Source organism: Babjeviella inositovora, assembly GCF_001661335.1.
Source record: "Babjeviella inositovora NRRL Y-12698 unplaced genomic scaffold BABINscaffold_5, whole genome shotgun sequence".
NCBI lineage: Eukaryota > Fungi > Ascomycota > Pichiomycetes > Serinales > Babjeviella > Babjeviella inositovora.
Window position 1 is genome coordinate 321,395 of NW_017566842.1, and position 13,782 is coordinate 335,176.

Consider the following 13,782-nt stretch of genomic DNA (forward strand, 5'->3'; position numbering starts at 1 on the left):
TTACAGCGCAAAGCGACAACCAAATCGAATCAACCAGCTCAGCCTCTGATGGCACCTGTATAGGCCAGTTAACAATAAATAACCCTTAATTATCTATATATTCCATCTAGTCAACGAATTACATCTCAACCTCCTTCGGTGGGATGTAGGGCACCTCGAACTCCCTGACCGCTTGCACGATCTCAGGCAAAAAGTTCCCCTCTTGGTCAAGGTAGCCATCCCACAATCCCTGCCCATAGCACATTGGGGCAATAATTTCATTCATAGCCATTCCCACTTTGGTCTTGACATACAACGAATGCAAAGCAATCTGGTTAAAATCTATGTGGAGAGGGTCCGCATCGTATTCCATGTCGTTGAGCACGGGTTGTCTGAACGCCTCCTGGAGGTGCTCTCTGATCTGGTGCTTACGGCCGGAAACCAACTCGAGAAGCACCGGAATCCGCGGCACACGGTTGAAATACTCCGCTAGGCCAGAAAGAGGCTGGGGCTCGAGGTCTGTCAAGGCGTGAAACTTGGTCACAGACGTTTTCCCGGCGTCCGTGGTGATGATGCCCTGAGTTTTTTCCTTGTTTGTGAAATGGATACATTTGTTCCGATACACGTACTGCAAGTCAGGCTCTTGGATCAAGGCAATGTATCGGCGCTTGATGAGGAAGCCCTTGTTCCCACCTTGTTGCAAATTTTTGGAAAAGTTTTGGGCCCCAATCTTTGTCTTGGCAATCACCATGGCACCCGTCACCGGACGGTCCAATCGGTGCACGGTTTTGAGCTGGCTGTACTCCTTAGACTCAGGATAGTCTCTCCGCAACTGCTTGCTCAACTGGTAGATGACACTCTCCTCGTCTAGCTTGCGCGAATGATGCTGTTTACCGCTCTGCGACACGATGCCTGGAGGTTTATTGACGATGAGGAAATGAAGCAGGTCATGGAGAACCTGGAACGGTGCAAGAGACTTTAATTGGGCCCACTTCATTGATAACGGTTTAGTGGCCAGTCATTGGTTAGATAGACCTGAGGTTATGCCAAAAGATTTTCAGCGATATGCAGATCTGATTATATGCATGATCGGCCAGTGCGGCTCGCAGTCTATCTCGCAGGAAACCCTGTGATATCTGCCAAAGCTTGTTACTAATATCAAAAGGACAAACGGGTTGAAACTGTAAGCCTCCATACTCTACGATTCCCAGGCTAATACCTTAGACAATCTAAAATAGTTGAAGTTTTACATTCTTGGAGAAGCAAGCAGCAAGCATGTACGTGCAACCACTTGTTGATACTACCCACGCTAACTCAATATATCAAAGTAGCCCCAAGCTTGTATTCCTCGGGCTACGCTCCGAACGATAATCATTAGTGTTGAAATCTGTTCCTATTGACATTTGATGTCACAGGACCGTTTGAAGAATTCCATACAGTGCCTCAAAAGAACATGAAATAATGTTTTTGAAGTGGTTTCAGTATAATCAGTCACCATTTATTGCTTACCGCCGTGAATGCCGACATTATTCAGCAGCGGATTGCCAAAAATCAACAATTAATTCATTCCATGTTTTAAATGACCTCTTTTATCTGGTTTTCAGTACACAAAGATCGTGCCTCTATTCCGCGTCTTACCTACACATCGTACTAGTCTAACATTTAGTGCTACCCATATATACTCCTCCACCCCTATACTCCAGATTCGACCTCGCTCTACCTTCCAGCCTATCAGCTCCGACCTCCACCTCCCGTCTAGCGACGCACAAGCCCCCTCTGGCCAAGAATCCAGACCAACCTCCGGCTATAACTATTACATATGTCGACGATTACAAAGAGGAATTTGAAGTTCGTAGAGAAAGAGAGCAGAAAGAGTTTTTATTCCGTCCTAGACAAATAACACGTTACAGCTGTGTCTCAAAGGTAGGATCAGCCCGCCATCTCGAGGCAAAGATCTCTACCTCCAAGGGTCTTAATTGATAATCCATATCTCGTTAAGAGTCGTCCGTGATAGTTTAGTGGCTAGAATCCCCGCTTGTCGCGCGGGGGACCGGGGTTCAATTCCCCGTCGCGGAGCATTCTTTTTGGCAAGCTCTTCTAGTGGATATTACGGGGTAAGACTTTCGATTAATACGTCAAAATATGAATGTCGGTAAGCAATAGGATCGTGGCCTCCATTGTTACGGGCCTAGCTTCTACGTGAATTGACCCATAACAGCGTCAGTCAAGCATGGATCGTATCATAAGCTCTGCCTCCGGCCAGACCCTTTGGAATCCAGAAACCACAAAGCGAGTTACAAGGAAATACTCCCACGGCATTGCCCAAAAGGTACTCGGTCGGGAATAAATCGTTATATCTAGTATTAGCTTTAAACCGGGTTTAAACAGATTTGACAGAATTTAATGAAAATATATATGGAACAGCGTAGAGAAACAAGGAATCTGGAAAAGTAATTTCACCAACCGTATTGGACATGCGAGTAGATTTATATGATTTCAATAAATTAAGCGGTTTGTGGCTTGGCAACACCGGATTGGAAACCGTTCTTGAATCTTCTAGAAACGTGCTTCAAGTATTGCATTCTACCGGTACCGGTGGTGTGTCTTCTCTTGGCCTTAAGAGCCCAGTTGTGGGATCTCAACTTGGCAGCTGGGTAACCACAAGCAGAACAGGTCTTCTTCTGGCAATGGAAAGAACGTCTGCCACATCTGTTGCACAAAACGTGGGACTTGTTGTGACGCTTACCGAAGGATGGAGTACCTTCTATAGTGGGTGTTAGTAATCGGGTTTCGATAAAGGGGAATACTTCATTTGATCATAAGTTCCGACGCTAGAGAGTGGTTTGATATGAGAGTTCGCGTAGACCGCTCAAACTCGCTGCTGGGTGGAGTGAGGGGTATATAACATGACCCTCGTTCTTCTTCGCCGGGACACAAACCATATCCTCACGTTTATCATTGTCGCAGTAGAGCTGGTCTTCTGCGTGTAACCTTCCCGTGGTTGGTGAAAATTTTCAGGGACGGGAACAAAACTTGACACATGGGCGGATTTGGAACCGTTAGCTTGTCGCTATGATCAAATGGAGTATGCTCTTGATAGTATCTCTCACGTACTACTCATTTTTATAGGCTAGTTGATGTGGTATTAAAAACTTTGTAAGGGGGTTTTCAACACATTGAGATATACGACTTTTCACTTTTAATCCGAATTGCTAAGAGAATTTGCTACCTCACGCACCCAGCGGGTTCCTCCTCACAGTGACACTCACACTATGGCAGGGAAAATCCGAAGGAAACGGGCAGTGGGTGTAACCCGGTCGAAATGGCCATCGCTCACAACTTTCGTGCAGGACACAAATTGAAAGCGAAAATTTTCCTACCGAGCCTAGAGCGATCGCCGACAAATGGCGCCACGTAGAGGACGTTTGGTCGTGGCCCACCAAATTCCCTCTTGTAAGCCCGCATTTAACAAGAATCTTGGAATTATCTGTGACTGGCTATACTGCATCAAGGCCAGCCCTAATCTGATGCACGTGACTTTCCCCGTTGGATCTTATTAGCTCCATAGTAGTTGCCCGCATACGCCTAAAGGATCCTATGTGAGTAGGGGAGGAGAACAAAATCTCTATTATTATACACAGTATGGTACACAGATAGGAAAGAAAAAGCGGATGCCAAAGGATAAAAGCCAAGTGGTAGATATGGTGACTCCGTCGCAGAAAAGTACGAGGAATGTAGGAATGCGGGTGAATGTGGGCAAGCACTGCTTAGTACTTCTTGTGGGCCGGGGCTGGTTTCTTCCAGAAGTACTGCTTGTGGGTTTTTCTGCAAGATCTTAAACTCTTACCACCACGGCTGTTAGCAACGAGCATCTGTCTGTTCCCGTCGTCGTCGTGCTCTGGGCTGTAGTAGTACTCCTCGTCAAGAGGCTTACCCGCGGCATCTTTGCCGGTTCTGTAGATAACCCCCAAACAAGCCACGCTTGCGAGCACTGCCCTCAACTCCCTTCTCGACAATTTTGCGGTAAAGTGGCTGATGGCGGACAACGAGGATAACGGCGTGGAGGATAATCTGGAGAAGGCCAAGTGGTTGATCAACACATTCTCGATATTAGTCAAGCCTTTGATCAGCGCCAAAATCTCCTCGACCTGGTCCGGGGAGGCCGGTTCCTGCGACTTGGATCTCTTGGAAAGAGTGTGTTCGAGATCCAGTTCTGCCTCAGTCCTGTGTCTCTTGGCAGACTCTGGGCTATCAGTAAGAGCCTCCCTCTTTTCGGTCTCTGGCGTACCCTGGGCTGGGATATTGGTATCCCTCCGGGCCAAAATGCCCCTGTCTGTGGCTGATTCAGCCCGTTCAGTAGCGGCGGGGGTGGCATCCCGTAAAATCTCAAACGGAGGGGCAGCAGCAGCAGCAGCCACTGCTTGTTTCTCTTCTCTGGCCGCAGTCTTGATCGTAGTGGAAAGGACGGTTGGGGTGGCTTGCGGTATTTGAAGAGCAACTGGCGTTTTCACAGCAACTGGGGCAGCGGTAGGTGCAACTTCCACCAGCTTTGGTGGAGCCATGCTCTTCGTTGGAGTCGCTGGTGCTTGCACCTGGGGCAAAGCTGGAGTACCCCTCATTGGCAAACCAAGTAGTTCAGCAGCGTTGGCTTGTTCAGGGGTAAAGGCCACTGGCGCTGGCACCTTGGCGATTTCAACGACCGGCTGCTCGGTTGTACCCGGTTCAATAGCTTTAAACAACTCTTCACTGGTTTCTTCGTCGGTTTCACCCTCATCGCTAAGCTCAAGCAAGATCGACTCGCCCCTGATGTCGATAATCATACCTTCCATCTTTGGAACCTTCAACCTCTCGTTCCTCAAAATGAAGAAAGAGGTGCTGCTGCCCTCAGCAGTCACAGAACGCGGAACGTTCGATACACCACTTCTGGCCATGTCTCTGAAGGCAACGTCGTGCTCAGTGATGACCTCAAAGTCCTCCTGCTTCCCATTAGCAAACTTGACGGAAGCTTTGCATGGAAGCGTCAAACTGATGCCGTTCCAACCCAAGCAAACAACCTCGATCCCCGTTTCGGTAGTCGTGAGGGAGAGATGGGATCTGGAAATCAACTTGTTATCACAATTCAACGCGTAGTCGCAAGACTTGGAAGATCTACCAATGGTGACGGATTCGTTCACCGAAGGAATTGGAATCCGCTTGACGTGGGCCAACGGCTCCAACACCTCAAATGGTAATGGTTCGGCCTGGAGCTGGGGAGCGACCTCTTGCTTGGCGGGAGACATGAATTGGACTCTCTTTAGCTTCTCGAAGGCAGAGATGGCGATCTTTGGGGGGTACAAGTCTCTCTTGGCGCTTGTAGCGTGCTTTATAGGTGAGCTGGCATCTGATTCCAACGCGTCACTGTGTACCTGTCTGGATGGCGAGGAAGACCTACCGGCGGTAGAGGATGGGTATGGGGAGGGGTAGCCGGTTTGGGTGGTTCTCTGATACAAGCTGTCGCCCAACTTGTGGGTCTTTGGGGGCATTTGGGGTGGTACTGGCTTGACGCCTAAGCTAAAGGCGTCTGTTTCGTTCAAGTCCTCATGTGCTGAAAGCAACGGGGACGACGGAGGAAATTGGTTCATGGTATGTATTATGATACCCTTCAGGATAGTTTGTAATAGTGCTCCCGTAAGGAAAAAAAATAGGTTGAGAGAGAAAAAGCCCGTAGGATCTGAAAGTAAACAAAACAGAGTATTGCGCCTCCCTGTGGAGGGCGGGCGTGCCGTAGCGTGTCTCTCCCAGCGAGACGAAAATTCAAATGGTAAACAGAGGGAAGAAATGACGCGCCTCTTGTTTACCTTTTGTTTTCGCAGGCACGAAATACTGTACGACGCGCCTGGCGAAACTCGAATTACACCAAAGCACGGGCACGTATACGACAAACCCCCATGAGGCGCTTTGTTAGCTGGTGGCCTATCAGGAGTGCTAGAGCTCTGGGTGATTTTTTAACTAGATATATGATATCAATGGCTATGACGGACTGCTCTATCTTATCTGAGCCGGGTTCGGGCCTTATGCAGGCTTCAGGGAGAACGCTAGGCTCAAGGGTCATGGAAAGGGTGTCAAGTTGCAGGGGTGCTAGTCCGTATTAAAAGTATAGAGGTTAACCCATTGAGGCTGTTACCAATAACTAAAACGAATGGATAATAAAACCAATAGAAAATAAAACGATCGGTGAATAAAGCTTTGATGACAAAACCGAATTGCACGCACGTGACATACCATGAGCCAATTCTCGCAGGTCAACAAACCGTACATATATTCCTTAAAGAGTACATTTCAATATTGCGAGCTCTGATACTCTGAAATAAAAGCGATTGGAGGAGCAATTCTTAGCAACTCCTTCTATAGCCATCAGATACCAAAAGCCGCGCAACGCACTAGCGATTCTATGGAAACCAGAAAAATACGGGGGAATGAAATATTAAAATAGTTATAGCCAATAATTCAACAAAGCTAGCTCGGACCTTTATAGGCAAAAACCATAACTCTTAGGTGATTATGAAAATTAAAGGATGGAATAAAAACAAACAGAATAGTATACATTAATGGAAAAATAGATAAAATGGATATACAAAAAACTCACCCTTCCTGATCGACAACGCTTTCCTTAACCAATACCTTCCTGATCTCGCCATAAAACTTGGCAAAGGTATCCAGCGAACCCTTCACCCTGGTGAACAACACCTTGGACTTATTTTCGGCTTGGCGGATCACCATGATCTCAAAGCTCGCACTTTTCATTCTCAAAGACGCGTTCTTCGCGATGGTACCGGTGATGCTGTATGTTGACTTACGAGATTCCAAGTCACGAATCCCGTACTGTCTCCAGGTGGACAACAACGAGTTCAACGCGTTGAACATATCCACCTGGGTGAGGATAGAACCCACCGTTCTTTCGTCGGCAGCTGCGTTCTTGTTAAACCAGCTGAGGAAAGTGCTCTGTCTTGCAGGCTCGGCGGAGGTGATATTGGCCGTGGCAGCGTCCGCCGGACGGACAGGAGCCTCCTCAACCTTTTTACCGAACGGAGAGAAGCGTCTGAAGATGGACTTGCTATGCTTCTGTTCCACGTTGGTGATATTGTCAAGAGGTTTGCGCTCCGGCTGTGGGCCACCACGCTTCGGAACTTGAATAGAAGCAGGGGGCACAGAGGTCTGGATTACCGTAGAGGAAGAAGGACGTGGCTGAGATGGTACAGCTTCCTTTTCAGAAGCAGTCTTTGCCTCAATACTATCTGGGATCATGGACTTCTTGGTGGCATTCTGGGCGAGCCGAGACTTGGCCTCAGCCTTCTTGCCGCCAGAAGCAGCGCGAGACTTCGGAGCAGGAAGTTTAATGTTGTTGAAGTAAGTATCATCACCATCTTCCTCCGCTTCGGACTCGTTGTCGTCCACTTCCTGCTCCTCGTCAGAGTCATTGTCATCTCCCTCAGAGTCTCCATCCTCAGAGTCATCCTCAGACCCCGATGCGTAGCGCAGTTTTCTATGCGACTCAGGCAAGGTAGGACATTCAGATATCGGGCGAGAGTCAATGCGTGAAAGTGGGGCCTTGAAGGTACCGTCGGCGTCCGACAACTGGCTCTCATCAATCGTGCCATCAGTTTCGTTCACATACCCAGTACGGTTAACGGTAGCTTCGCTATCTTCGTCGTACTCCTCCACCGGCTGGTTGTACTTGGAGTAGCGGTCAACCTGGGCCTGCTTCCTCGCAGCAGCGCTCTCTCGGATGTGCAAGTTCAAATCGTGGAAAGACGACTTGGTCGAGTAGAGGGAAAGGACCGAAAGACGCTTGTTAGACTGGGAAAAGTGCTTGGACTTGCGAGTCACTTGAGGGATGGTCACCAGGGCAATACGACTAGTGTATTCATACTCCATAGGGTCGGCGGCATCATAACGGGAGGCAGCGCCGGAAGGTTCGGCCCTTGAAGAGCGGGAAATTCTCCTGGACTCATACGCCTCTTCTTTAGAGACTCTTCTGGATGCGTATGGCTCATCTCTAGAGGAAACTCTTCTATAGTCAGAGGCTCTCCTGTCAGGGTACTCTTCGTGGGAGCCTCTACGGACAGGCCCAGTGGCCTCATCCCTCTCATACACCTCCATGGTCTTGGACTTCCGCCGTCTCCGTGCCTGTTCGCCTTTTTCCTTGTCCAATTGGCTACGTCTCCTAGCTTCCCTCTCGGCCTTAGCCTGTGCCTTGGCCTCGGCCTTGGCGGCGGCCTTTGCCCGTTTCTTGGCATCCGCAACGGCCTGTGGATCGGCAATGCCCATCTCGATCTCCATCTGCAACACAGCATCCTCGTTCTCGTTCTCATATGCAATCCACCGCGGGTCTAAGCGCGACACAGGTCTGGCCCGAGTGCTCGCTTGGGTAGACGCCACGCGGCGCTTCAAGTTCTCAACGTCGTTCTTGGTCAACATATGCTCGGAGACAGGGGCGGGTCCGGAAGTTGACCGGTACTTTTTTTCCACATCTGCCCCGTGGATAATCAACTCTGGCGCCTTGGACGGTTTCAACACACTCTTACGGATGTTGCTGCGTCTGGCCGCCTGTCTCTCTTGGCGAGCGAGTCTCTCCTCCTCCTCGATCTCCCTCGCAATGCGCTCGCGCGCTTCGGCCGCCAACTCCCGCTCGATTTGTTCGCGTTCCTCCTCCTCGTCCTGGTTGAATACCTTGTCGATCAACGTGGCAAAGGTCAACGAGGTGCGCTTGGCGGACTTCTCGATATACTCCCAGTCAGACTCCTCATGGAGCTTGGCGTAAGTCGAGATGAGCTTGGAGGTGATTGAGTTACGTTTGAGCCCGTTGCCCATGACAGAGTTGCGGAACGTGGTTGACAACCGACGCGACAACCGGTTCTTGGACTTGGACTTTGTCAACGTCACCAGAAGACGGTTAGAGCTGGAGGACGCCAGAAGGCGGTTAGACGAACGTGAAACCAGAATGCGCTTGGACGATCGGGAAGCCAGAAGGCGGTTGGACGACCGAGACGGCAGAAGGTTGGAGCTTGTGGAGACCGCGTCAAAGTCCATGGCGCTGGGGGCCAACCCCGACCCCAAGTCGTTTACCACATCCCGGGTGTCCTTACCTGCGACCGCCGCCGCTTTGGCGTTTTCTTCCTCTTCCACTTTCATGATATCGTCGTAAAGGCTTCGAGGGATCGGCGGTGGGATGTCCTGGTACGACTGGCGCTGCAACAGCTGGTACGGGTGCTTCTTAGGGGAATGCGGCGCCTTGCCCGGCGAACGGCCAGGCGAGCGACCGGGTGTGCCGGGCGACTGGAGATAGGAGTAGCGGTAGCCACGCTTCTTCGGTGAGGACGTGACCGAGGAGACTGAGCCGTTTTTGAGTGAGAAGGACGTACCGCGGTTGCGCGCGGAGGACGCCGCGATGGATGTGCGCTTGGGCGTGCGCGACGCGATCAAACCACGAGACACGGACGAGGACACCACCAAGCCGCGGGACACGGACGGCGACGTCGCGATCAGCGCCTTCTTCGGCTGCGGGTCCTCGTGCGCGAGCTTGTAGCGCAAGAGCAACGCGTAGAAGGTCTTCTCGGGACAGCTGTCGGGCGAGAGAAGCGCGTCAACAATCTCGTCAACGGGTCTACCGTGCCACAAGATGGAGAGGTTGTGAAGGATCTGCTTGTCGACACGCTTGCGCGAGCCGAGGGAGCGCGACGCGGTGTCCGGCGCCGGTAAGTCGGCCGTGACCTGCAAGTCTTGCTCGGTCTGTGGGTATTTGCGCAACAACGGATGTTCCAACACCTTGTCGGTGGGGATTCTGCGATTTGGGTCGACGTGCAACATGCGCGCGAGCAAGTCCTTGGCCTCGCGCGAAAGTTCGGCGGGCATGTCGAAAGCCCCACTCTGGACCTTGAGAAGCAAGTTGCGGATGTTCTCATCGTCGAACGGTAACCGGCCCGTAAGGAGCGCGAAAAGCACCACCCCACACGACCACACGTCGGAGGCGGCACCGTGGTACTTCAAGCCGGAGACGATTTCGGGGGCGGCGTAGTGTGGGCTGCCACAGGAGGTCTCGAGCAACCGGCCGTTACTTTCCAAGGCGGCCATGCCAAAGTCTGCGAGCTTGACGTTATAGTTGCCGTCGAGGAGCAAGTTCTCGGGCTTGAGGTCACGGTGGCAGATCCCCAATGCATGGCAGTATGCGGCGCCGAGCACGATCTGGCGGAAGTAGCGCACAGCCTCGGCCTCGGGTAACGGGCCCTGTTCTACGAGGAGGTCAAACAACTCCCCGCCTTCAACGTACTCGAGAACCAAATACAACGCCTTGGATGTCTCCCACACGTCGTAGAGCCGCAACACGTGCGGGTTGGAGAGCAACTTCATGATGATGATCTCGCGCTCGATACCGTACGGCAAACCTGCCGCGTCGCAGCCCTTGTTGTGGGAGGCATCGTCGCCCAACGCGGCCTTAGAAACCACCTTAACGGCAGCCTTCTGCCGGGTAGTGGCGTGTGTCGCGAGAAGCACGCGCCCTGTGGCGCCCGCACCCAACGTGCGCCCGAGGCGCCATGGGCCAATGGACTGAGGATGCTGCGCCGGGGACGCGGCCGACGCGAGCGTCGACGCAAGCGACGGCTGGCGCGAGTGATGTGAAACGGAAGTCATAGGTAGCTATGGAGGCAACCAGTTATTGTGGGTTTGGTAAGGTGAAACTTGAAGCGCAAGAAGTGCAGCGAAGGGCAGTGTTCTGGATGGCGGAGTTTGCAAAAACGGGTATAAGTTGCGGTAACTAAGAGGGAGTGACTGGCTAGCGATAATTTAACTGGCGTGTCCGTACGACTGGTAAACGAATGTATGACTGGGACGGCTGTGATTTGTCTTGTGAGATCTTCAAATCCGTTTCGTTGAGCACGGAAGAAACGTAGGAAGAGGCCAAGTATAAATTAATTTTCGGGGGACGAAAAAACAAATACCGTCCTGACGCGTCTTGCCGAATAATCGCCTATGCGCGTCGGTGGTGAGGCTCACTTGGAACGGCTGCAATTTTTACCAATTGGGATTTGGCCACAGATAGAAAATGTACTACAAGCACAATGTTGCGTTGGGATTACAATATGGCCGGCACTGGTTCTTATACCCCGTCATAGAAGGGAGATAAGGAAAAACCAGGAGGCAGAAGCTCAGAGAATGAAAAACTCAAGAGACGAAAGCTTAGTGTTTGACACAAGGAAAACAGCGTTAGAGGTGGAAACACTTTAATGCACACAAGTGCTGGCAAAGTCTTTACCAAGAGAAATGAATTAACCCGCTCTACTCACTGGTACGCTTTAAAAGTAAGTCTGGGTTCAAAACAGGCACCATGTACAGGAAGCGCCTTGCATATTCTCGTACGCGTTGGGGCAATTATGGCCGAATGAGGGAAAAATATATGTGCTGATGTAAGCGAGTGAGCGTCTTCAAGCAAGACTCAGACAATAACGGGTTGGCCGTGTCTAGGGGAGTATAAATTAAGAGCTTTCACAATAATGACATAATAGGAATTTTACGAACACTAGGATAACCGATGACATACAAGTCCTGTTAGGTTCAATGGCTGTATTGGACTTTTTATACTTGAGTTGCAGATGGATGATAATAGCTTGATACCATAACCTGCAAAAACTACAGAGGGATACGGCAATCCTCATTGGGAAACTTCTAACTTTCTTGGCCGATATGGGTATCCATTTTGGGAATGATTATACGCAGACCCCGCGTTAGAATACCAATGGCCTAGCCACTAGACCGATAGAGCCCCCAAGCTAAGCTGTAAATACTCGCTAGTAATCCAGTTTGACCCATAATTAAATACCCATCGGGACTTTCGTGAGATAATACATCTCGTAAAAAAAAAACCCCTACCCTTACTGTTCCTACTTCACCCTTCATTTTTCAAATGTAATTGTATTCCTTACTGTAAAATCCTCAGCCACCAGGCCAGGGAATTGGGACAGCTCAAAAAGAACTATACAGGAGTGGGGCAGGACGGTGCTTCTGGGTGAAAAATTGAACATCACGGGATGCGTATAGCTGTCGAGAGGACGGAGGGTATTTTAACTGCCCTGGGCCTCTCGTGGCATTCCTCGGATGCTTTAGAAGGCGCAACCACCGGTTTGTTCAGCATGGGCCTCGATAACATCCCCATCTTCCAAGTCAAGATCATCGGGGGTGTTATCCGGAGAGAGGCGCTGACCGTCAATCAAGAAGCGCAAGGTGTCCATGGACTTGCCCTGCCTCTTGCAGAAAGCTTCCATTAAACGTTTCATAGGGGTAGATCTCTTGATCTTGAAGAAGATTTCGTTACTACCGTCAGACACCTTCAAGTTGATGTGGGTCTCGGTCTTAACCTCGTCCTTAGGCTTTTGCTCGTCGTCAGACATGATGTGCTTGGTGTGTTAGTACTGTTTTGGTTGTACGTGTGCTATAATTCCCAAGCGTAACGTGAAGCCTGATATTTATGGTTCGGGATGGTGGCGAAAAGAGTTTGGAGGGCTTGGAATGCCAGAAGCGTCGTCAGCTCAAACTCCCTCGAACTACATCACCCTCGTTAACCAACCATGTTTCCAGAATCTCCTGACACCAAGCTTGCTCATACATACTTCAAAAACTTTCGAGTTGACTGTATTCGTAGACAAAAAGAGCACAGCAACGTATGTTTACCTTCAACGCCTGCGTTTTATTTTTCTTCGGATGTTGCCGCTTGCAGCTATCCCTGCACGTTACCCGGCCTGACGCGTAAGAATGAACGCGCTATGCAGGCACCTGGTATAACACTACGGTCGAATCGAAACCTCAGCGGACACAGTGCTTCGTTCTTATACCTAAGGGGTTGCTCTGGAATTTTGTAATTACACTGTATCCGCCTGGTCACGTTTTTTTTTTTCTTGCTTGAATCTTGGCCAGATAAATACGAGAATTGGATATGAGCTGGTGTAGATGGTACGTAGACGTACTGCAGAATATCCATCAAGCGACGAGCACAACCAGGAAAGACCTCTACCGTTTTGTAAAGTACACGTGGACTGTAGTCAAAAAAAAAAAAAAAAAAAAATATGTACAAGTTTTACACAGGAGTAAAAGGTTGCCTTCTGTATTAGCGTTTATCTCGCCCAGATCCTCAAGCCCAATTCGATACACTTCTGAAACTTGCATATGCAGCTTGTCCACTGCAAAACACCTCTAGAGCTCATTTGAAGCCGTGTTTTGGGGTATTCATCCAGCGATAAATTAATATAATTATCATTAGGTGTGCGAATATTCCAGGTATTTATATACCAGGTGCCTCGCATCCCTTACGAAAAACCTCTGGCTGTCCTATTCTTCAACCACAAAATGTTTGATTCGCTTAGTTTTTTAAAATTTTCAGTGTACGAAGATCCCCACCTTGCAATTCGCGTCGTTAATAACCCTCCAGTCACATCTCCTCCGTACTTTCCCACGCGGTCGCCTCCACCGCGTATATCCACTCCTTCTTCTCAGAACCCCTCTGTCGAAGGTTTCAATTACGAGCAGTTCTTTTCCCCCACCCTTCCGGTACCCTTTCAGGAGGTGAGTCCTTACAATCTATCCTTCATCCGAAGACCGTATCTCAGTTTAAGTGACCGACTCTCCCAAGTATGGTTGAACCAATATACTCTCACAATTGTGTTGGTAGTTATTAAGTTGGTCATGTTTCGCAATAGACTTAACGGTAGTTTGGAAAATTTAAGCAACTACACAAAAACTGCCTGCAGCACAATTGAAACCTATAGCTCGGAGGTC

General features: G+C 49.9%; 5 protein-coding genes and 1 non-coding gene across 6 annotated transcripts; 1 reads left to right on the plus strand and 5 right to left on the minus strand.

Annotated features, from left to right (window-relative positions):
- Window positions 1-5: 5 nt before the first annotated feature.
- On the minus strand, window positions 6-976 carry BABINDRAFT_13102 (pseudouridine synthase; the record flags this gene model as incomplete). Its single annotated transcript, XM_019127039.1, has 1 exon — window positions 6-976. The coding sequence occupies one exon, from the start codon at window positions 974-976 to the stop codon at window positions 119-121; it is 858 nt and encodes a 285-aa protein (XP_018985545.1). The 3' UTR covers window positions 6-118.
- Window positions 977-1,983: 1,007 nt separating this feature from the next.
- On the plus strand, window positions 1,984-2,055 carry BABINDRAFT_t174. Its single transcript has one exon. It is a non-coding gene; the product is annotated as a tRNA-Asp (tRNA).
- A 33-nt stretch (window positions 2,056-2,088) lies between these two features.
- On the minus strand, window positions 2,089-3,100 carry RPL37B (60S ribosomal protein eL37; the record flags this gene model as incomplete). Its single annotated transcript, XM_019127040.1, has 2 exons — window positions 2,089-2,743; window positions 3,094-3,100. The coding sequence occupies 2 exons, from the start codon at window positions 3,098-3,100 to the stop codon at window positions 2,484-2,486; spliced, it is 267 nt and encodes an 88-aa protein (XP_018985546.1). The 3' UTR covers window positions 2,089-2,483.
- A 484-nt stretch (window positions 3,101-3,584) lies between these two features.
- On the minus strand, window positions 3,585-5,634 carry TOS4 (Tos4p). Its single transcript, XM_019128690.1, has one exon. The coding sequence runs from the start codon at window positions 5,598-5,600 to the stop codon at window positions 3,747-3,749; it is 1,854 nt and encodes a 617-aa protein (XP_018985547.1). The 5' UTR covers window positions 5,601-5,634; the 3' UTR covers window positions 3,585-3,746.
- An 844-nt stretch (window positions 5,635-6,478) lies between these two features.
- On the minus strand, window positions 6,479-10,888 carry GIN4 (protein kinase). The gene has a single exon (XM_019128691.1). The coding sequence runs from the start codon at window positions 10,645-10,647 to the stop codon at window positions 6,601-6,603; it is 4,047 nt and encodes a 1,348-aa protein (XP_018985548.1). The 5' UTR covers window positions 10,648-10,888; the 3' UTR covers window positions 6,479-6,600.
- A 1,225-nt stretch (window positions 10,889-12,113) lies between these two features.
- Window positions 12,114-13,691, minus strand: SMT3 (SUMO family protein; the record flags this gene model as incomplete). The annotated part of the gene is made up of 2 exons (XM_019132660.1): window positions 12,114-12,407; window positions 13,656-13,691. The coding sequence occupies 2 exons, from the start codon at window positions 13,689-13,691 to the stop codon at window positions 12,114-12,116; spliced, it is 330 nt and encodes a 109-aa protein (XP_018985549.1).
- Between the last annotated feature and the right edge of the window lie 91 nt (window positions 13,692-13,782).